This window comes from Rhododendron vialii, chromosome 8a (assembly GCF_030253575.1).
Source record: "Rhododendron vialii isolate Sample 1 chromosome 8a, ASM3025357v1".
NCBI classification, from domain to species: Eukaryota; Viridiplantae; Streptophyta; class Magnoliopsida; order Ericales; family Ericaceae; genus Rhododendron; species Rhododendron vialii.
Window position 1 is genome coordinate 33,514,767 of NC_080564.1, and position 23,646 is coordinate 33,538,412.

Below are 23,646 nucleotides of genomic sequence, written 5' to 3' on the forward strand. Positions count from 1 at the left end.
GACAAGTCGAACCCAATTCATTTACTAAATAAGCTTTTATAAACGAGCCGAGCCTATTATACAAATGACCCGAGTTTTAGAGTGTTGAGCTCAACTCGTTTACTACACAAGCCTAAAACTTGATGGGCTCAAACTAATCGAGCCAAGCCAAGCCGAGCCTTGAGCTACTCGCGAGCGGCTTACTTCGTTTTCAGCCCTATTAAAGATGCTAACATTTTTTGGCAGGCTTCTGTGATTCTAGATTTCAAGCATATATATTCTAAAACTTACTCGAGTATAGGTGTATATATATTAATGCTAATTTACTAGAGTGTCAAGTAAATATTTATATATCAGTATTATGACTACATTTATTTACGTTGAATTAATTCAATAATTCATGACATTTTTGTCACACTGAAATATTCTAATTTTACGTAATTAAGTTCAAATTATATACAAATGTTCTGTTTCTTCTCTTGACCTCGATCTCCCTTGGTCTTTGACATTATTTATCAACTCACTCTTGGTCGTTCATGGGTACATGTATACAAATATATACTATATATACATGTATGGGAAAGTCTTCAATACACACTCCTTTAAGGTGTGTACCATATGCACCTATTGTGTGGTTCATATTGTACCACTTCATAAAAAATTCCTTGTAGGACCGGTCATTCATAACATTTTATTTCGTATCGTAACTTTTATACTAAAAATTCGTAACTTTTTATCAATATGATTCGTAACTTTTTAGCAATAGATTCATAACATTTTGAGAATCATAACATTTTAGTGTGTTTTAATAAGGGTGCATATGATACACACCCAAATAAGGGGCGTGTATTGTAGCACTTCCCTGCATGTATTTGTAGCACTTCCCTGCATGTATAACTACCCACAAACTTTCCTCAAAAAGGAATCAACCCACTTCTCTCTCTCTCTCTCTCTCTCTCTCTCTCTCTCTCTCTCTCTCTCTCTCTCTCTCTCCACAAGAAAGACTTTGTTTGTCAAGAGCTTTTGGAAGGGAAAAGAGAATACAATGTTCGTGACATTCTTAATTGCCATTCAAGAACACTCTTAAAGACAATCCCTACATAACAAATTAAATCAGCATCTGCATTTCTACAAAATCCCAAACAAGTAAGTACTTTAGCTTCCTCCAACTTCACAATGTCAACGTAATCTGTACTTCTTCTCCATCAATGTTTCCCTGTTCGTTTAATTCGTGTTCAAAAATGAAAATTTCACATTGAACATTTTTTCGTGTCAGGAGTACTTGAGAAGATGGACGCAGACAGAGCGTGGGGAGCGCTAGGAAGGACCCAGAGCCGAAACTGGAGCAGCAGCAGGAGCATGAGCAGGAGCGTGAGTCGGAGGGTGGAGGAAGTGTTTGGCGGCAGCAACGCCACTTCGCGGAGACAGACTATCAACTCTGTGGAGGATGAAGAAGCCCTGAGATGGGCTGCACTGGAGAGATTGCCAACTTATTCCAGGCTGAGAACTAGTATCATAAAATCCATTATGGACAATGGAGTTCATGAGAATAGCAATCATTATAAGGTGGTGCACAAGGAGGTTGATGTCCGAAATCTCGATGATAACTATCGACAACAGCTCATCGACAAGCTGTTTAGAGTTGCGGAGGAAGATAATGAGAAGTTCTTGCAAAAGTTTAGAAATCGAATTGACAAGTTCGTTCCTAATAATTCGCATTCGAATCTTCTTTCTTTTTTTCATTTGCTCCTGACATTTCTTATTAATTTTTCGTTTTTCTTGACCGGAGGGGACACCAAAGGCCTCCGCCCTTCCATCCCTCGGATAGATAGAGAGGGATGGCAGAACTTTTGGTTTTTTCATGCTTCGACCCCCGGGATCGATCGTTGGTAACAAACATTATGAAATTGTGTGGTTGTAGGGTTGGTATCAAGCTTCCAACAGTAGAAGTGAGGTTCGAGCATTTGACAATCGAAGCCGACTGTTACATTGGCAACAGAGCTCTCCCGAGCCTTACAAACACAGTCCGGAACATCGCCGAGTCGGCTTTGGGTCTGATCGGAATCCGGTTGGCCGAAACAACAAAACTCACTATTCTCAGAGATGCCTCCGGTATTATAAAGCCTTCGAGGTGAGCTTCAACAACTTAATTTGTCACTATGGTGCTAAAAAGTTGACCGAACTGTGAACCCTCTTGATATAAAAATCTTTCAAGCCAACCGTGGTTCGAATCGGAACCGAAGCTAAATCCAACGATCTGGATTCGTTTGGTTCTTGGTTTAATATAAAATCAAACCAACAAGAAATATTGATGCTGTTCTCATTAATTGGTACCTTTTGATTTTTGAAAACCCAACTATTTACATTATAGGATGACACTTCTATTGGGTCCACCTTCATCTGGTAAAACAACCCTTTTGCTTGCCCTAGCTGGAAAGTTGGACTCAAGCTTAAAGGTTAGTTATTGTCCTTTTACTGGCAAAGATGAATGAATAATTCAAAATCCTAAGGGATTATGATTCTATGAAGGTAAAAATGTGCGACAGGTAAAAGGAGAAGTCACTTACAACGGGTACGAGTTGGAAGAATTCGTACCACAAAAGACATCGGCATACATTAGTCAGAACGACGTTCATATGGGCGAAATGACTGTGAAAGAAACTCTAGATTTCTCCGCAAGGTGTCAAGGAGTCGGGACACGATACGGTGCTTAGTCAATCAAATCTCAACCGTACTTCGTTGTGAGCCAAATCTCTTTCATCCTAAAAACGTTTTGTTTTATTTGTTGAACAATGAATTACAGAACTCTTGACCGAGCTAGCAAGGAGAGAGAAAGATGCTGGTATTTTTCCAGAGGCCGAGATTGATCTTTTCATGAAGGTTACTGCAAGACTTTGAAAATTTTGAGTGAATATAGCTATACAAAACAATTAGTTATATGTTCTCTCTCTCTCTCTCTCTCTCTCTCTCTCTCTCTCTCTCTCTCTCTCTCTCTCTCTCTCAATTTGTCAGGCAACTGCAATGGAAGGAGTTGAGAGCAGCCTCCTTACTGACTACACTCTTAGGGTAAGTTGAGCACTCCATTTACCCTTCCATTTGTCACAAGGTCAAAATGAAGAGGCTTCTATGTTTTAGGGGTGACTTGGTAATTGCAAATTAATACTCCATAAATAAGACTGCACCAAATTTTCTAAGAGCCCTGCTTATCTACTCTGTCATCTCATCTGAATAGATTGGAGAATAATCAGTGGGCAGTCTTATTTTCTTCAATAAAAAAAAAAGTCTTCTTTGTTTTTTAAGACGTTTTTGGTGGACAAATTGATATAGAAAAGACAAATAAATCCACCGTTTTTTTTTTTTTGTTCAGTAATAAATAAATCCACCCTTAATGTACTTTAATAAGTAAATAATTATTTTCAAAGGCCAAATCCAATTCGAACAGACTGCCATATCCAGCATGCATGTATTAGGAAATCTATACTACTAGCAATAGCAAAATGGTCTTTTAGTGAGAAAAACTTTGATAGTGCCATATGGCACGAATAGATTTGATATTTTTAGAGGTAAAATGATATTCCGTATTTAACAAAAATTCTTTTAGAAATTGTTTCTGATTTTCACAGTAAGTACAAATTATGTTCTCTTGCATCTTAAAACTTCTATTAGTGTGTGCGTGCTTAGTTATGCACTGCCACTGGACTGGCATATTTAGCATGTACTAGGTCATATGGGAAAAAAATAGAAGTCCTTAATTCAAGCCAAATAAATAAAAACCAACACCTAATTAATGTGTTATTTTTTTTCTGTAAATGGACAGATTTTGGGACTTGACATGTGTCGAGACACTATCGTTGGCGATGAAATGCACAGAGGAATATCAGGAGGACAAAAGAAACGAGTCACAACAGGTTAATGCCTTTTTCAAAAACTTTGATCTCCAATGAAAATGAACTACTACTAATTATTCTACTCATGTAACTATTTTAATTGAAAGAGGGCATATTTGGGCAAGTTGGAACCAACCGAACCGACCAAGATTCGTGAACAACTCTAGTCTCTGGGGGTAGTAGTTTTTACAGCTCAACAGTAGACAAGTTCCGATAGTTGAACCACCAACCCCACCCCGTGATCTTTCCAGTACTCGTATCAACATATTAATTACTACATAATTCTAATTAAGAAGCAAAGATGCCAACTACTACCTAATTAACTATTTTAAACTAAAACTGGTTCAAGATAGTTTGTTACACAAACAAACCAAGTATGAAGATTTTTTTTGAACCTCGTTAAGTGTTCAAATCAAGTTCGAACAAGCTACTACTCAGCTCGTGTAGCTCGTTCGGCTTATGATGTAAGAAAACTCAACTTATTTGTATTCGACTTCATTAAAGTTCATTTGAGATTGGCCCGTCTCGTTTAACAAGCCAATTAAGCCTGAACATGTTTTGAAGCTCGTGAAATTTTTAAATCAAACTTGAACAACTAACTGCTCGGCTCGTTTATGTATATTTGCTAAAGATGCATATAGATTCATACACAGACAAAAGAAGAGCATAATAAAAGAGTCCAAACTCGACCCCCAAAAAAAAAAAAACTGAGAAGTCCAAAATTCAAAATATAAAAAATACCTTGTCAAAAAAAAAATATATATATATATATATATATATATATATATATATATATATATATATAAAAACTCTGGGCTCGTTCGTTTTGGATTTTGAAGGAGGTGAGTGGAGAAAGATAAACAGAGAAAATATATTGGGGTCCGTGCGCAAAGGTTTAAAGCTCCCAAACGAACAAGCTCAGAGTGACTGAAAAGACCCAAACAAAGAAAGCACGCCTTTCAAGTTCTTATGAATATCTTCATTGTTAATAATTGTGCTTATAGAATTACTTACCATTCCCGTCCATGGAAAAACAAAACTACAGTCAATATTTCAAAATGTAATGGTGGAAAATTGAAGGTTTTACCGATTTTGTAGAGAGACATGCAAGCTAAAGAAAATTTCAGCACATAATAATGCAGGAGAGATGATCGTTGGGCCCACAAAGACGCTGTTTATGGACGAGATATCAACGGGCCTGGACAGCTCTACAACGTTTCAAATCGTGAAGTGCTTACAGCAAGTTGTGCACGTCACTGATGCCACGGTCTTCATGTCCCTCCTCCAGCCCGCTCCCGAGACGTTCGAACTCTTTGACGACATCATCCTCTTATCGGAAGGCCAGATCGTCTATGAGGGCCCGCGCGAGCACGTAGTGCAGTTCTTTGAGAGTTGTGGGTTCAGGTGCCCAGAGAGAAAAGGAACTGCTGATTTCTTACAAGAGGTAATCACATGACATTATTCAGTAGCCTGGGAGCACCGCGTGGAGTTGCTTTGGCCATTTCAAAATCTTATATGTATGCGAGGTCCATATACTTAGTCATGAACTGTATAAGAATGCATGGTTGTTGAGTGGGCCGGAGCACCACGTGTGTGGTGCTCCCGGATTACTGAATAATCGGTAATCACAGCCAAGGCCCAAAGCCTGCAATATATATAACATTGTATAAAATGGGAAAAATATTCCTAAAATACTTCTAGTAGAAAAACTCATCTAAAACAGTTAAAATTGTTTGAATTTTTGAATTTTTTAAAAATCCAATAAAAAGCTTGAAATTTTGAAAAAAAAAATTCTCCTTCTTCCTGCTCTTTTACATTTTTAGATAAACTGAATAAAGGAGAAAAGTGTGGAAGCCTAAGATTCGATTTTCTGTGGAAATTAATTTTGGCATTTCAGTATTAGTTACTTACACTCTGCTTTGTGTCTTGATCATGTGAGAAAACAAAACTAAAATTAAAATATCATTGGCTAAAAATAGAATGCCAAAATCACATCTAATTTTCAAAATTCACAATTTAGTCAGATTACAAGTTTCTATTTCTAGATTTCGTTAAGTAGAAGTCATATTTTGGCAAACGTTCTGTTGTGCCTCTTTTTGTTTTCTCCAAATTAGGAATTACTGTAGTTTCTCATATCATTGATCCATTAATTTTTGGTAACTATAAAATCATGTACACTAAAAAACTGGGTTCGTTCAAAGAAACTCGTTATGAAAGTTAGTTAAACTCTGCTCTTTTACAAATGAGCCGAGCTCGTATATTACAAAGTTCTGCAGGGCTCTGCTCGTTTGCACTCCTATTAATAAGACTATTAAAAGAATTTTTCATCCCACATTAATCCAGGTTATTAATAAGACTATTAAAAGAATTTTTCATCCCACATTAATCCAGGTTATATCAAGAAAAGACCAAGAGCAGTACTGGTCCGACAAAACCAGACCCTACACCTTCATCTCCGTCACCCAGTTCGCCACCCTCTTCAAGCGTTTCCACGCCGGCCTCCGCCTCGAGAACGAGCTCTCCGTCCCCTACGACAAGTCCCGCAGCCACCGAGCCGCCCTCGTCTTCACCAAATACTCCGTCCCGAAACTCCAGCTCCTCAAGGCCTCCTTCGACAAGGAATGGCTCCTCATCAAGCGCAACTCCTTCGTCTACGTCTTCAAGACCGTCCAGATCGTCATCGTGGCGATCGTCGCTTCGACGGTGTTCTTGCGGACCGAAATGCACGCGCGGGACGAGGAGGACGGCGCGATTTACGTCGGGGCGATTTTGTTCAGCTTGATTATCAACATGTTCAATGGTTTGTCGGAGCTTCCGATCACGATTCAGAGGCTTCCGGTGTTTTACAAGCAGCGGGATTTGCTTTTTCATCCGCCGTGGGTTTTTACCCTGCCGACGTTTCTTCTGGGGGTTCCGATTTCGGTGGTGGAGTCTGTTGCTTGGATGGCTGTGACTTATTACACCATTGGGTTCGCTCCTGAACCTAGCAGGTAACTACTTAAATATTTTTACGAGTGAAAACACAGTTATTTTATATGTATAAGAGCAATCCTAATTGGACTAATCAAAATAAAAAATGTTGCTAAGGTTGGTAAGGTTTGCTCAAAAAAATGCTCACATTAGAATAATCAAACTTAGCAACCTCTTAACAACTAACCAAATTTTGGCCCTTAACCAAAACTAACAATTTTTTGCCAATAACCAAATTTAGTGGACCTCACCGTTACACAAAAACCTTCTCTCTCTCTAAATGTGTATGATTTCAACTTCATTACTAACCTTGGCAACTCCTAAATGGGGTATGTTTCTGTGAGTATCGCTGTATCGGTATCCGTTACCACTACGATAGGCATAGGACTCGTATGTTGAAGTATGCTTGCTCCATAGACTAGGACAGTTTTCCTTGCTTCGGGGCTGTAATGGTGCAATGGATCTTTTTATCAGAAGCAACAAGTGCACATAATTGTACACTACTAGGTTGTAGCATAGCCATGTGTTGGGACATGTGTGAATGTTGAGTCTCACATTAGATAAAGAGAATACAGGGTTGGTCTTAGTATTGTATTGAATGGCTCACCACTTACTCACTTAAGCTTTAAGTGAGTTTGAGGTCATTCAATCTATATTGGGCTCAAGCACTACAACATGGGCTATGCACTTACTTCTCAACCCATATGCGCAAAAGGGCAGATCAATACAAAGTAAAGGCTCGTAATATTATGTGCATAATGTGATCATAAAGAATGTTTTTACGAATTCTCCATTTTATCTCTGGGTACTAGAGAAACTGACCGTTCGTGCTAAGTACACAAGTCTCGCATTTAATGTATAATCGTGAGAAAGAGTAGCTAAAGACTCTTCTCTTTTTGTGGAGATTCACCCAACAACACTGGGAGCCAAGCAATGCGTAAGACTAGGCTTCTACCCAAAGAGAGATTTTTCTTATATGGGCTGAGAAATTTCAACTAACATGCATTCTTTCACTTCTTTTTTTAGGTTCTTCAAGCAATTTCTGGTGATATTTCTCATCCAACAAATGGCAGCTGGCATGTTCAGGCTCATTGCCAGTGTTTGTAGAACAAATGTTGTAGCCTATACTGGTGGAGCCCTATGTGTTCTCCTCGTTTTCCTGCTTGGTGGTTTCATCCTTCCTAAAGGTTTGCCTGAGTCCAACACATCTGTTCAGAAAACATTATAAAGATTTGTTTAATGCTGAAATGAGTTGTTTCCACTAGAAAGATTGGTTTATGGAGAGTTGCTTCCTGTTTGCCAGATCAAATTCCCACGTGGTGGCAATGGGCCTATTGGGTCACCCCTATGAGCTATGGTTTCAATGCTTTGACTGTCAACGAGATGTTTGCTCCTAGGTGGATGAACAAACTGGTATGCAATTTCCCATTTTACCCTTCTTTTTGATATCCCCGGACGGAAAACATTCATGAAATAAGTATCCAAATGTTGTGTCGACACTATTACATTAATTGTGGAAGGAGCCCAAGCTCCAACAAAATAATGCATTTTAGATGATTTTCTGAGAAAATTTTCTCGCCTGTAGCATTGCTGTAATTAGTAGTAGGAGAGAGTTTGTATTACACAACAAAGAAAGTTTCCGAAAAAACAAAATTTCTGTTTTTGTGACAGGCTTCAGATAATGTTAGCAGTTTGGGGGTTGCAGTGCTAAAGAACTTTGGTGTCTTTCCCGAAAGAAAATGGTTCTGGATTGGTGTAGCAGCTCTTTCGGGGTTTACAGCTCTCTACAACATGCTCTTCACCCTTGCTCTTATGTACTTAAATCGTAAGTACTATTTTTATGGTTCGAAAGATAAACTTGGGATTTTTCATTTAATTGGGCAACTCATGCTGGGTACTACTGGAAATAGCCCTTGGGAAGCCTCAAGCTTTAATCTCCAAAGAAGCAGCAAGGGAAATGGAAGCAGATCAAGAGGAAACTAAGGAAGAATCTAGACTTAGGACAAACGGATTCAGCAAGGTGTCACTCCCTCAATCCTTATCATCTGCTGATGCAAACTATTCCAGTAAGAAACATGAAATTTGTGATGTTGGGATATATAACACTTAATACCAATCTAACATAAGTCATTTATAACAGTTCCAAAGTCGTAAAATTTGAGATGCCTTTTGCAGGAGAAATGGCAATCCAAAGAATGAGCAGTCGATCCAATGCCATCGGACTAAGTAGAAATGAATCAGGCCTTGAGGCAGCAAGTGGACTCGCTCCCAAGAGAGGAATGGTCCTTCCCTTCACCCCCCTCGCCATGTCCTTTGACACTGTAAATTATTTTGTAGACATGTCACCAGTGAGTATCCATTTTCTCCTTCTTTCACTCTAATGCAAGTAAGTTATTGAAACCTAAGTCCAAAAATATTGGATTATGTTGGTTTAATAGGAGATGAAAGAGCAAGGAGTGACTGAGGACAAGCTCCAATTACTTAGGGAAGTAACAGGTGCATTTAGGCCTGGTGTCCTGACTGCCCTCATGGGAGTCAGTGGAGCTGGAAAAACAACACTAATGGATGTCCTAGCCGGGAGGAAAACCGGTGGTTACATTGAAGGTGATATCAGAATTTCTGGATTCCCTAAAGTTCAAGAAACCTTTGCTAGAATTTCCGGATACTGTGAGCAAAATGACATACACTCACCGCAAGTCACTGTTCATGAATCTTTGATTTACTCGGCTTTCCTTCGCCTACCCAAGGAAGTCAACCGGGAAGAAAAGATGGTTCAATAATCTCATCCATATCCCTTTCTTTAAGATAATAAGGATATTATGTTGTACAAGGACAAGTACTGAAATGGAAATTTATTTTTGCAGATTTTTGTGGAGGAAGTGATGGAATTAGTTGAACTAGAAAATCTCAAGGATGCCATTGTGGGGCTTCCAGGAATTACTGGTTTGTCGACAGAACAGAGAAAGAGATTAACAATAGCAGTAGAGTTAGTTGCTAATCCGTCTATTATATTCATGGACGAACCTACTTCTGGTCTTGATGCAAGAGCTGCAGCCATTGTTATGAGAGCTGTGAGAAACACAGTTGATACTGGGAGAACAGTTGTTTGCACTATTCATCAGCCTAGCATTGATATTTTTGAATCATTTGATGAGCTTCTGCTGATGAGAAGGGGGGGACAAGTGATCTACTCAGGACCGCTAGGAAGGAATTCACACAAGATTATCAAGTATTTTGAGGTACTTTAAAATTCCTGAAATTTTCCGGATTTCTGTTATTATAAAACACCCACTAAATGATTCAACTGATTTGTTAATTTCAGGCGATTCCCGGGGTGCCAAAAATCAAAGAAAAATACAATACAGCGACATGGATGCTGGAAGTGAGCTCAGTTGCAGCAGAAGTCCGTCTTGGAATGGATTTCGCTGATCACTACAAATCATCTGCCTTGTATCAGTAAGTGAAAAGTGGCATTCTGAAAACACAATGCTTAATAGGTTTTCATATAGATGGTGATTAAGCTTGTAAAAGCCTATTTCCAGATGGAATAAGGGTCTAGTGAAGGAGTTGAGCACTCCTCCGTCAGGGGCAAAAGACCTGTATTTCCCAACACAATATTCTCAGTCCTCTTGGGGGCAATTCAAATCCTGCTTATGGAAGCAGTGGTGGACTTATTGGAGAACTCCTGACTATAATCTCTTGAGGTTCTTCTTCACCTTAGCTGCTGCCCTCTTGATAGGAACGGTCTTCTGGCAAATTGGCAAAAAAAGGTTTGTGTCTACTTCTAAAATTCCTTCTTATTAGCCCAGTGGCGATAGACTCTAAGGTCATTGCGAATTCTTTGCCTCTATTTTGGTTCAGGCACAACTCTGGTGATCTTACTACTATCATAGGGGCAATGTATTCTGCTGTTCTATTTGTGGGGATTAATAACTGTGGGTCAGTGCAACCTTTAGTAGCTGTTGAAAGAACAGTTTTTTATCGAGAAAGAGCTGCTGGAATGTATTCTGCATTACCATATGCCTTGGCACAGGTAAGCAGAAAATTTTCTTCACGTTTTCTGAGTCTGCATAGTAATGCCACATACCCGGAAGAATATCAGAGGAAAATGAAATGGGATGCGGCAGCACTGAGTTTGGGATTTATTTATGATCTCAGCTTCGTTCAATTGTATTGATATAGTATCTGTTATTTGATATGCAGGTTATCACCGAATTACCGTATGTTCTTGTTCAAACTGTCTTTTTTAGTCTTATTGTCTATTCCATGATGGGCTTCGAATGGGCAGCAGCGAAATTCTTTTGGTTCTTGTTCATCACCTATGCCTCCTTTCTCTACTTCACTTACTATGGAATGATGACTGTTTCCATCACACCAAACCACCAAGTAGCATCTATTCTCGCAGCCGCTTTCTACTCTCTCTTCAATCTCTTCTCCGGTTTCTTCATCCCTAGACCGGTAATTTTCATTTTTCTCAGCGCCATTTAGTGAATTTATGTTTCAAATCAATCTCCATACATGCTAACTATGTTTTTTTTTTGTCTTTGTGCTGAAAATTCAGAAAATTCCCAAGTGGTGGAGTTGGTATTACTGGATTTGCCCCTTGGCCTGGACTGTTTATGGGTTGATTGTGTCACAGTATGGTGACGTGGAGGATACCATAAAAGTTCCCGGAATGACGTCCAACCCGACTGTTCGATGGTATGTTCAAAATTATTATGGATATGAGCCGGATTTAATTGTGCCAGTTGCTGGAGTTTTGGTTGCTTTCGCGGCCTTCTTTGCCTTCATGTATGCCTACTGCATTCGAACTTTGAACTTCCAAATGAGGTAGAAAAGACTGTCAAGTCAATGGACGAAATTTGTGCTGCATACCAAGCAGCGAATTGGAGTCGTCGGAAGTCATATTTTGAAAGAGAAATGTTGCTCAACAAGCTGCATATTTAGTATCAGAGTGGGTATTAGAGAGAGATTTATTGATAAGTATTTAATAACATATATTACTGTATAGACATCGAATACATGGATATATAAGGGAGGAAACTGTTGCGTTTTTCAGCCAAATTTGGGCTGTATCATCAGAATATACAAGGAAAGAACTTGCTTTGTCTTACTCTTCTGTAGAACTACTTGAGGATTTATCATGAAAAGGTATTTATGTTAATTCTTGTGTGTTGTATTGATTAGTATTTGTTTCAGATGGATTGATATATGTACAGTCATGGATCAACCTATCGTCTATGGACAACATGTACTCAAAGCCAAAAATGATCTCTCTTATTCTAGTCAAAATTACTATTCTAGACATGGACACGACTTAGGCACATTTTGGCCCCCATTAATCTGAAATTTGACTTCTGTTCAAAAAAAAAAATCTGAAATTTAGATTCATCTATAAGACTCTCCAAATGACCAAATAACAACTAGTCTTTGTTACACTTCTATTATTGCTCATTATAAATAACGACTAGTCTTTGTTACACTTCTGTAATTGCTCATTATATTGAGGGTGACTTTACGTTATATTTCTTTTTTGTCTTTAGACTAATGTCAAAATACCACTTGTTTTTATTTAAAGTATCAAAAATACTATTTAGTCCATATAGATAAGGGAAATGAGTTGTCTTGAATAGTGAATGTTTTGGTCTAAATATCTTCTAGTCAATAGTGTGAACTCACTCTGATTCTTTTTCGTTTATGATAGGAAGGAATTTTAGATCTATGAAGTCATTTTGTCATTCACTTAACTTACCCATTTTCCCAGTTGTTTCTTGATGAAATTCACCACCATCTTTGTACTTGTTAGTCATAAACTGCCAAGTGGTAGGAAGTTGCTCGCCGGGCTAGTCAAGGTCAAATTCAGCTTGACTATATGTTAGTGTACTACATGGAATGATTACAGAAATTACATAGCAAAAGACAAGGAAAAACAAAATTAAGGCTCCGTTTGTTTCGATGTAAAATGTTTTTTTAGAAAATAAATTTCAAACTTTTATTTTTCGGTATTTGGTTGGCAATTGAAAATATTTTCAGAAATCAACAAAAATAGTGTAGAGGGGGACCCTTAAACGGTGGAGAGATCTGAGAATATTGGAATTGAACGTGGGTCAGGATTGACGATCGAGGAAACTGAGTAGTGAGAATTGCAATAAAAGCCAACAGGTTCATTTCGAAAAATAACTTACGAAAAATTTAATGGTAAGTCATTTTCATCCAATTGATGAAAAATATTTTCTTAATTTTTTACACAACCAAATACTGAAAAATAGGAAAAACATTTTACGCCTAAACAAACGGAGCCACCAGGGGTGAAATCTATTGTTGTCAAAAATGTTTGCAGTTGTAGTGTCGTGGAGTTGTAAGTCGCGGACTCAGAATACATGTAGTGCAACGGTATACTACAGGGACCCCCAACTCCATGAGTCAAATAGTACAATCTAGGGGGTTTCATAGTTCTGAGAATAACCTAAAAACAAAAAAAAAGTAATTCTACCCCAAGAGTGCAGCAAGACACAAAAGTGAATGGTTTACAACATGTGACCTAGTTCGGTCAATTTTTAGCGTTTGTCCCGTGCTCCAGAAACCACATAAACTCGTTTGATCATTAACTTCGAGCTCCCAAAATTAATCGAGGAGCTCATAACGTGATTTGATACATACCCAGTTAGGAAAAAAAAATCACTTTGGGATAACATGAAAGGGTTTTATAAATGAAGTCTCCCTCAAGATATTCTTGGAAATTCCAGTCAAGATAACCTACTTTAATCGCATTTTTTTTCCTTCCTTAGAGATAAAGGAAAGGAAAAGGAAAGGAAAAGGAAGTTAAGCACCACTTTGCTTTGCTAGTAGAGAGAGAGAGAGAGACAGAGAGCCTGCAAAGTTTGACTTTTGATTCGTCCCCATTGCCAACGGTAGCACATTCCGACACGTGGCGTATCGAAAAAAGGTTTATCCTCTGGTGATCATCGTGTCCGTACGCATCCTAAAGCATTAATTAATATAGAGATAAGGTACTAATATCCCTTTAAAAATCATCTTTTAGACAACTTCGCTTTAACCGAAATTTGGCTGGCTGCGGGCTGCTGCTGGCCAGTAGTACTAGTAGAGAGCCCTAGAACTATTAGCACACCAATAACCATACTTTGGATACGCAGGGGTGCGCTACATCTGCGATGGTATACAATAGTATGCTTCGAGTCGTTCATTTCAATAATCAAAAGTTTTCTTACACTACACTCCTAGAGACCATGTTTTGTTGGACATCCCGAGAAAAATATGAGTACAATTGAATTTATTAGTATATAGATGGAGTAATATTATTCATCGATCGTATTTCAAGAAGATGAGCAGTGTTTTTACTTTTATTTAGGATTTGGATTTCTTCAGGTTCGCCATTTGATTGCACAGGGTCCAGTATGGCCATTTTTGGCGCCCTTTCAAACTCACCTTGGATGATCGAACTCGTTGATATTGTAAAACTCGTTGATGAGAACAGCTACGTAAAAATTAAAGTCGATCGAGTACTGATCAATACCATAACAAAGCACATTTATCTATTTAAAAATGGGTTCTTTAGGTTATAATCCAGTGTGTCTAATTCATTTTTTCCAAGATAAATTTGCTATGTTCACGTATTGATCGGTATCCAATCTATTTGATTTGTCATGTAGTTATTTTTATCGATGAACTCTATCCATGTCAACGAGTTTGATCATCAAAATGAGTTCTAAACAAGGCCGAAAATGGGCGACCTGTGCAACCCTGAGAAGCCACCTCCATGTGAGTATCATCCATCCATTCTTAAAATGGACAACGTTATTCAATTATTTCAAGTAAAAACTGTAGTCTCTTTGTAGTACTAAAAGCAAGCATTCTTGGAAAAACAATGAACTCGAACGTCCGGAGGAGTACTGGCTATTCAATCTTGTCAACTAATTGAGACCGAAAATTGAGAAAAAAATATACGAACGGAGAAACGGAGAGGAATACTAATCAATGAAAAAATACGACATCATCCTACTTCAATAGAGGAACGAGAAAGGGTTTAAAAACTACCCGGTCTAAGTCCGATTACTGCAAAAGGCACGTAAAATTTTCAAGGTATATATAGAGACTCTACCAAAAAAATCGAAAAAAACAAGCACACAAGCAAAAAAAATCTTCTATACATAGTAGCAGTATTTGTTTATTTTTGTTATCAACCTGAGCAAAATCTTTTAATCCAATAATGCGTGACGTTATCCAAGTACAATATATAGAATTCATTTCTAGGTCAAGTTCAACGAACCACCGCGTTCCGGTTAATTCCGTAATTACTCTCCAAATCCAGCCCCTAATTATCACCCCCTCCTCACATAAATGTCCTTTCCCAGTAACCCTCAAACCACATGCACCCTCCTCCCATTTCTCTCTCTCTCTCTCTCTCTCTCTCTCTCTCATCCAAATTCCCAATCCAAAACCTTCACCGTCCAATTCAGTGAGTCATCAATAGAGGGTCGAGTCAACCCGCCATGACTCGGCGGTGCTCCCATTGCAGCAACAACGGCCACAACTCCCGGACCTGCCCCACCAGAGGCGGCGGCAGCGGAAGCGGCTCCGCCGCGAGCGGCGGTGTGAAGCTGTTTGGGGTTAGGCTCACCGACGGCGGCTCGATCATCAAGAAGAGCGCCAGCATGGGAAACCTCTCGGCGCACTACCATTCTTCGTCGTCCGCCGCCGCTTCACCCAATCCCGGATCGCCTTCCTCCGACCTTCTCCGCGACCCGGTTCACGTGCCCGATGAGTACCTGTCCGACGACCCGGCCCACGGCCCGGGTTCGTCGAATCGCCGTGCCGAACGAAAGAAAGGTACTAGCTTCTTTCGATTCAATCTCGGATCGTATCGTTTTTTGTGTTTTGGGTTTTTCGATTCTTGGAATTTCTTGGGTTATTAATAAGTAATTTTGGATGTATTATTTGGATAAGGTTGTTTGGTGTTATCTGTTTATTTGTTAAAGTTTTTGGGTTGTACTTTGATTGGATTTGATTGGAATAAATGAATTAATGTGGTGTGCAGTGCTTCATGGGTAGATGACAGTGTGACATGCTTTTGTCACCATTCATTTAGGTCTCGACTTGGTCTTCCTTAATACGGAGTATTCTTTTTGAAACCAACACACAATTGCACGAAGACTAAATCTACCACAAAGGATTACGTGACTACGTGATTTCCCGGTTGTGTAATTAGGTACATCCACGGCTCGCAGCTCACACTAGTTTCGACTGTGTTTCGAATGAGAAAGTAGGTACTAATTTTGATTTTTGGTAAGAGAGGAAAAGAGTACAAATTACATCAGTTGTGCGTAGCACGAATTTGTATCCTAGGTTTACAAACACAACAACTTTTTTTTTTTTTATTCCTTCATTGGCTACTGTTGATTTTTTTTGTAACGACATGTGGATACAGAAACTATTGACATCCTTGGGTAAAATTGTTTACACAACTGATTTTAAGATGCAAATTTTCAGTATTACTAGTTTCAGCTGACGATGTTGTTTCTGTCTTATGGTTTCCAAGATCACTTATGCAAAGACAAAATAATCCGTTATTCGGGTTAATTATCTTTGTTCTATTTACAGAGGTTTAAGGGAAGTATTTTGATTGCATTATACTGAGCTGCATTTCTTGCAGTTTGAATTGATTGGTAGACTCGGTTATCTGCCTTTTAAGTCGTGATCTTCATTACAATTCGGCCTTTGGAAGGAAGGTCTTGGTATAGTCCTGTTTGACTAGGTATTAGGCAAATAATGCTCTGATGTGGAACTGCAGATTGGAGGGAGCTTAGTGGTAGGGGCATTCAAGTGTAGGAACTCTTGACATATCAGCCTTTAGGAACCTCTGTAATGTGGTGACCCCAGGAGCAATGGTTTTATATAGCACAATTTTGCTAGATTTTCTCTGTTCTAAAAATTGGTCTGGGCAGCGGACTAGTTGGCGCCTACGCAGGTGCTAGGTGGGGGTCCAATGCCTAGATAAAAATTGGCCTAGGCACTATGCGCCCCTCTTCCGCCTGACTAGCGCCTAGCGACTTTTAGATCACTGTCGATTTTTATGGAGCTGGTACTGGGGTCTGGGTCATGGTCCTGACCTGGAAGCAGAAAATGGGAGTGGAGTAAAGAAATAGAAAGCAATCCCTATTCTGCATTTGAAAAATGCTAGGAATGAGCTTTGTTAACTTTATAAGCAAGTCCTGCCCTTCTTTGTACAGTGAGAGTGGGCCAACATACAGAAGTGTTTTGCAAGTATGCTGCTTTTTATGATGCAGTTCATATCCTTGAAATAATTGTGCATTTTGTCTGAACCATGTGGTGCGGGCACCGAGAAAGATTAGTGTTCATTTCCTAAATATTGGGTGATGCATTTCTAATCCGTTGGCATATTGCCTTCAGTCACGTCGACATTTGATGCTTATAAGTAAGCAAAATGGTTTCTTTCCAATCTGTTGACAGCCTATTGTACATTCACCTCTTTTGGTAGAAGTGGAACAGTGGCATTGAACACTTGTTAATGTCATTCGACTAATTTGGGTTTGGTCTCTACCTTTCGACAATTTGTGATTGACTGCTTGGTTTCCAGGTGTTCCATGGACAGAAGAAGAACATCGCCTGTTCTTACTTGGTCTCCAAAAGTTAGGGAAAGGTGATTGGCGTGGGATATCACGTAGTTACGTCACATCAAGGACACCTACCCAAGTAGCGAGCCATGCCCAGAAGTATTTCATCCGGCACACTAATGCTATCCGGAGAAAGAGGCGATCCAGCCTTTTCGATATGGTTCCAGAAATGGTTTGTCTGCTCCAAATTCACTCTACATTACATCATCATATGAAAGATTGCCATTATGGTTTTCAATTCCAGTTTCATGATGGCAATGGCATTGTTTAGAAAGTAACACCACACCCCCTGTGGATGGTGAGAAAGGGTGAGAAACAAAATCGACCCATAAAAGTTCTTCGGATCTCGTCATTTCTCACCCCTTTTCTTCATCCAAACAAAAGATTTGATTGTCACCTCTTAAAATTAATGTGGGTGATGTTACAGATTGTCGCTATACTACTGGCTTATCCCTTTAATAATATCTACACATTCCTTTTCTTTTCTCATCATTTCTCGTTAGGTTGTAAATGGATCGCTCACAAGACTAAGTTAGTCATTTGCTAATTGTAGAACACCACCAACCATTCTTCTTTCATTAAGTAACTTAAGTTTAACTTTCCAATTATTATGTTGTTTGTCAGGACACAGATCAGCCACCACTACCGGAAGAGCAATTCATGCTCCCTCCCTCTCAACCTTTTGATACTGATACTTCAAACTCATTCCCCTCATTGAAGCTCTCTCTGAGTCAAGAATTTGAACCCATGGAAACCACTTCTGAAGAAAAGGTCGAAGAAGAAGCCAAAGAAACCGCGACTCCAGCAGGTGAATTCCCAACAGCGGTTCCTGCATTCTTTCCCGCTTTTCTACCCATTCCATTTCCACTGTGGCAATCAAATGCAGCCCCTCCTGAAGAAGAGAAAGGAGTAGAGACATTCCATCATCAAGTCCTTAGGCCCATTCCTGTCATTCCTAAAGAACCAGTAAATGTGGATGAATTAGTGGGAATGTCTCAACTTAGTTTGGGAGAGACTGAATCAAGCCATAGGGAGCCCCCATCGCTGTCCTTAAGCCTGTTAGGGACACCTTCAAGACCGTCTGCGTTTCATGCAAGCACTCCTGTTAATCCGTCAGCTACGACAAGTAAACATTTGTGAATTTAAATTGTGCGCTTCCCTTGTTATTTAGTTTTTTTTTTTTCAAATTTATTTGTGCTATCATGTAGCTGTATCGATCTATGGGAAAAACGGATGGTACTATGGTAGGATGTTCTTGTTCGAAATAGTTATTCTTTCACCCCTGTAAAGAGGTAGAATTTCGAAATAATATGGATCAAGTTGGAAGCAATAATCTCTCCTCTCTCTTTTTAGGTGAATTCTTGTTTGGTTTTTGTTTTCAATCTGGTGTCACATATGGTAGGTAGCCTCCAATTGCTAGTCTGCTTTCACTGTGGCAGTTATAATTGGATTAAGTTCAAATGTTAATGAAAAGTTTTGCTGTCTCTGTTTTTTGCTTTTGACATGGGTGGATAAGATTATTAGGGAAAAGGATGATGAAATCATTTGTGATCAATGCTTATGCTAATGAGGCAAGAAATAAATCAGAAATTTTCCCTCGAAACTCAGTTATCTTTTCCTTCATTTATCTAATACTCCTTGGAGTTGGGCCCAAAGGAACTTGAGATCTTGGTTTTCGACTCGTATGGACATGAAGTTGTCCTTCGTAATAATCTGACAGATACTCCGTACTAACACACTACCGTCTAGTACACTACCGTCTGGTCAAAAGAAAATTTTTACTGTAATAACCAAGAAAGAAAATGGGTTTTTAAATTTAGGGATGGTCAGCTATAGGTCCACAGGACCACAACACACAAAATGTGCAATAATTTTATCCATCCATATTAAAAGCCACACACATATTAAAAGCCATACAAGTTTGGTTGGCCATTTCTATGGTTTTTTCATCCAGCAATGTTGTAATAATTCCTGAATTTAAATGAAAATTAAGCAAGCACACAAACTATACAAGCACAGCCCAGGATAGAATTGACCTCGTCACCTTTGAGAGAGAGCATGACTGGCCAAATCGTTTTTTTCCATTTAAAAAATTATTCTAGAAGTTAGTTTTGAAAGCATAACACGAACGGGCTCGTATCTTATTCACTTTCACCGGACATGTTTCCGAGAATTTTAAGTAGTATCTTTTTGCTATTTTTCCTAGAATCTTCGAAAAATTTCTCCGGAAACAAGTCTTGGAGCAATGCCACATACACTCCTATCGACCACTCCCCGATAACTGTTAGAATAATTGTCTTGTGTTTTCCCATAAAATAAGAGCAAAAGCAAAATTGATTCCAATTCCAACAGTCTTCAAGGGCATTTTTCATAGTCTTTTTTTTCGGGCCTATATATCGGGGCCCAAGGCTAACTGGGTCTGGCCTGTCTTCAAAATCGCCCTAAGCCCTTTATTAACACAAAGATCCGAATATGGCTCCGGGAAACGAACCGCTCCGGTTCGAATGCCCGTTCATCGTTATCTTGTTCGCGGGAAAAACCCTCTCTCTCTCTCTCTCTCTCTCTCTCTCTCTCTGTGGATGGCCTTTCGATCTTTGTCACACAATGCATGAGCCTCCGCTCCCGCGATCCTCGCTCTGTGCTCGCGCTCTCAAATCCCGACTCTAGATTTTAGTACTCTGGGATATTTTCAAAAAGACTTTCACGCTCGAGCTCGCTCGCATTATGTAACTTGGCTTTTGATCCTGCTATTACTCGTCGGTTAAAACTAGGCTTCTCAGCTTGGGGAAACGAAGGGAAACAATGAAGAAAAAAGAGGTAGATTCAACCTTTTTCGTAAACCTTCAAGATAACAAGATGAATAATTGCCCTTTGTTTTAAATACATAAACTCGCGTAGATTTAGGATTCTCTATGGGCGTGCTTGCGATAACTTTGGGTGCAGGTTTTAGATTACAGTATCAGACTTTGCTATAGATTATAAATTCTACATTTTGGATGTCAGTTGAAGACTTGAAATCTAAAATTTGATTCAAAAGGCATCTCAAACTAGCTTCTCTAGATTCAGGTTTAGAACCCTTTTCAGCTTCTAGGAATCCCAAAACTGATTGACAAGAATTTTTTACAAACACTCGCAACAGCTTTTCAAATGCTTGCTCCTAGAAATTTTCACAAACATGAATTATATATAAGCATTAAGTTTCTTGCTGTATTTCAGAATTCAGGTTTTTCTGATTGCTAATTCAGATATTTGCAGCTGGTTTTATGTGGTGCCTAATTTGGGGTCATTGTGTGAAAGTTCGTTAGTTTTGTAACTATCCAAATTACGTGTGTTCTTGTTGTTGTGTCTATATGCAAAACTAGTGCTCAAAAGATGAAGGAAAAGTCTTGGAACACATGTTCCGGAAACAACTGTGTCCACAGCCGTTTGATATATATTGGCCCACATGTATCGAACGGCTCAAGACACAGTTGTGTCCAGAGTTGGGTTTAAAATATGAATACTTTGCATGTGTTTCAGACCATTCATTTGAGTTTGGAACTTTGTTTTACTTCCTTTTCTTTTCTGATAAGTAGCAATTAGATGATCTCCAATGGTCTCTATGTCACTAAAATGGAGGATGAAACCACTCCATTCAACCTCTATTTCATCTCTAAAATAGAGACTTCTATTTGAATCTCTAAATATAGAGACTCCAAGATTAGATAGAGATGGATCTCCATATAGTGAAAATATGTAGAACTCCATAATTTGGGGATCCATCCTCCATAAAATCGGTACAAAACGATAGCCAAATGGGCATCGACCAAAGACTTACTTTCCTTTTGGCAAATGGGCATCGACCGATGGACAGAGATTTGGGCATCCCTTGACATTTTTAGTGTTCATTTAGTTTTCCCCATCCTACTAATTTTGATAAATGGTGTTCTCCCCTCATATTTGAGGCAGCTAAAGTCTGGCCATTCCAGCCCAAGTTTTGCTAAACCCACCCGAACTCCCTGCCCTGCTGAATAAATTGAGGTCTGGTTAGGCTCAATGTCCATAGCTAGTTAGGTTGGACCTTTAAAACAAGATATCTTGAGCTTATGATTGTGATATTGATTCACAGTGTAAATCTTTAAGCTTTTGAGGCTTTCCTTTGAGCATAATTAATTTTGCTGTGCAGATCGTGTTTCATTGAGACCATGCTTAGATAAGAAGTGTAAAAGTGTAAGTACTTCGATAGTTATTTCTATGTGATTTACATGCAATTGACCAAAAGGTTGAGAGGATTTCGGCTTAGAGTGATTTGTCATTCCAGTATGCCTTCATTTCAACATCATGTGAATTTTTTTCTCGTCAAATGTATTGAGAACTGCAAAATCTTCAGGTACCAAGCACCAAAACATTTTGTCATCAAGGATTTAAGACTCAATTTGTGGTTTTGAAATTTAATAACTGGGAAAAAATGGAAACCCTGTTGGACGTGGACTCTAGTCTGTTTATACTATGCATACTTAAGTAGTTTAAATGTGGAGGGACCCATTAAGTTGATGAAAAAGAGCTTGGATTGGATGCCATGATTTTTGTTTTTTTTGGCTCAGCATGAATAATTTCTGCCTGTTCCCTTCATACAAGTTACAACAAGTTTCTGCCATAATTATATTTGTCGCTCTAATTCCTATCCCTCTTATTTCTTAGGTTTTCTATGAGGATCAAGTGTTATTCAGTTTAATTCTAGAGATTTTGCGCAGAAGCAGCAAAAAGTTTTTTGTAGTGCGGATGCCAGCTTTCAATAATACCAAGCAATGGGAATCTTGCCAAGATGTGCAGAATAGATGCTGCATGAGAATATCTGCGAAAAGGTTGGTGAGAAAGCAACCTTTAAGCTGATTGCTGTATGATTGCATCAATACTCACAAGTTCTGATTATCTCTTGAGCACATTCTTGATGAGACAAGGAATGCTTTTCATGAAAGTCCCACAAGTAGCTGTTGTTGATACGGTTGCATTTTCACCACCAACCCCCCCCCCCCCCCCCCCCCCCCCCCCCCCCCCCCTTTTTTTGGCCTTCCATTGAATCTGATACTATGTTATCAGAAACGCTATTACCCTGGTGATTTGTGTTTCTAGTACGCAAACAAAATGGAAAAAACCAAATATAGCAAACTAAAAATGTAGAGAGTGTGGAGCATTGGTAAGGCAGTGCATCATGCTCCTAGGTGTCTGTTCTATAGAAATCGTTTGTAAAAACAATTACTCTGTGTAGTTTGATGCTTATCTTTCAAAATAAGTACATTTCTATTTTCTCATACAAAAATCTAGAGAACTCTACCCAACATCATTTCGGACATATGATTGTACCACATTTTTGTTCTTGTTCCTCGTATGTCGTATCAGAGCGATCCACGTTACAGTTAACAGTGATTTGAAAGCTTGGATTTTTTGCTACTATCAGTTGATCTAGTTTCAACCATATACTCCCATACCTTTCTTGGTTGTAAGAATGGAAGCTGCATACCCAACTTCCCAAGAATCAGGTTATTCTGTTTCCTGTAGGGTACTTGCAATTGATGGAAAATATCCTAAAATGGTAATTATAATCAGCAGGCCAAAATACTATCTTCTATAAATATAAGGTATTGATTTCCACACAAGTGCGTATGCCGTATAGTATCCAAACTTTGCTTGTGTCCTATCATATGTGATGCTTATTGAATCTTCCTGCACCATGAAATTCGGATTCTTACAACTCAATGCTGGAGTGAATTTGCTTCTAGTGAATTTGAACTTTTAGGCCTCAAAGTGATTGCCTCCCAAAGAAAGTGGACATTCTAATCATGATGGTGTGAATTTGGAGAAGGTTGTATGTAGTGGTATCTGCGACTTTATATGCTTGATGTGGTGAAAACACAAAATCCCGATATTCGTACTTGGTTGTCGCAGAGACTCGAAAGGAGGATAGAAAATGCAATTGATTCAGGGGCAGTTCCAAACGAGTTAAATACAATGCTTAGATAAGAAAGGAATGTTAAAATGATTGAATGGATAGTTGGAGTAAGTTTAGATCAGAGATTTAGAGAAGAAGCTTATATTGTCAAAGGGTGATATAATGCTATGAAAGGACGCCCGAATTAGTAAATGGGATGCAACAGGAAATGGGCTGAGAACTAAAAATG

At 38.9% G+C, this 23,646-nt stretch overlaps 2 protein-coding genes and 1 long non-coding RNA gene across 3 annotated transcripts; all 3 read left to right on the plus strand.

Annotated features, from left to right (window-relative positions):
* The first annotated feature begins 981 nt into the window (after nt 1-981).
* LOC131299222 (ABC transporter G family member 29-like) lies at nt 982-12,000 on the plus strand. The gene is made up of 22 exons (XM_058324840.1): nt 982-1,125; nt 1,256-1,676; nt 1,901-2,110; nt 2,351-2,435; nt 2,526-2,685; nt 2,783-2,859; nt 2,992-3,045; nt 3,797-3,887; nt 5,009-5,310; nt 6,258-6,856; nt 7,863-8,023; nt 8,140-8,249; nt 8,508-8,661; nt 8,747-8,902; nt 9,012-9,184; nt 9,275-9,607; nt 9,701-10,075; nt 10,159-10,292; nt 10,379-10,606; nt 10,698-10,869; nt 11,040-11,294; nt 11,398-12,000. The coding sequence occupies exons 2-22, from the start codon at nt 1,270-1,272 to the stop codon at nt 11,668-11,670; spliced, it is 4,509 nt and encodes a 1,502-aa protein (XP_058180823.1). The 5' UTR covers nt 982-1,125; nt 1,256-1,269; the 3' UTR covers nt 11,671-12,000.
* Nucleotides 12,001-15,223: 3,223 nt separating this feature from the next.
* Nucleotides 15,224-18,818, plus strand: LOC131299253 (transcription factor MYBS3). The gene is made up of 3 exons (XM_058324893.1): nt 15,224-15,683; nt 17,452-17,660; nt 18,113-18,818. The coding sequence occupies exons 1-3, from the start codon at nt 15,347-15,349 to the stop codon at nt 18,626-18,628; spliced, it is 1,062 nt and encodes a 353-aa protein (XP_058180876.1). The 5' UTR covers nt 15,224-15,346; the 3' UTR covers nt 18,629-18,818.
* Nucleotides 18,819-20,012: 1,194 nt separating this feature from the next.
* On the plus strand, nt 20,013-22,480 carry LOC131299287 (uncharacterized). Its single transcript, XR_009190675.1, has 3 exons — nt 20,013-20,305; nt 21,654-21,749; nt 22,169-22,480. It is a non-coding gene; the product is annotated as an uncharacterized LOC131299287 (long non-coding RNA).
* Nucleotides 22,481-23,646: the final 1,166 nt, after the last annotated feature.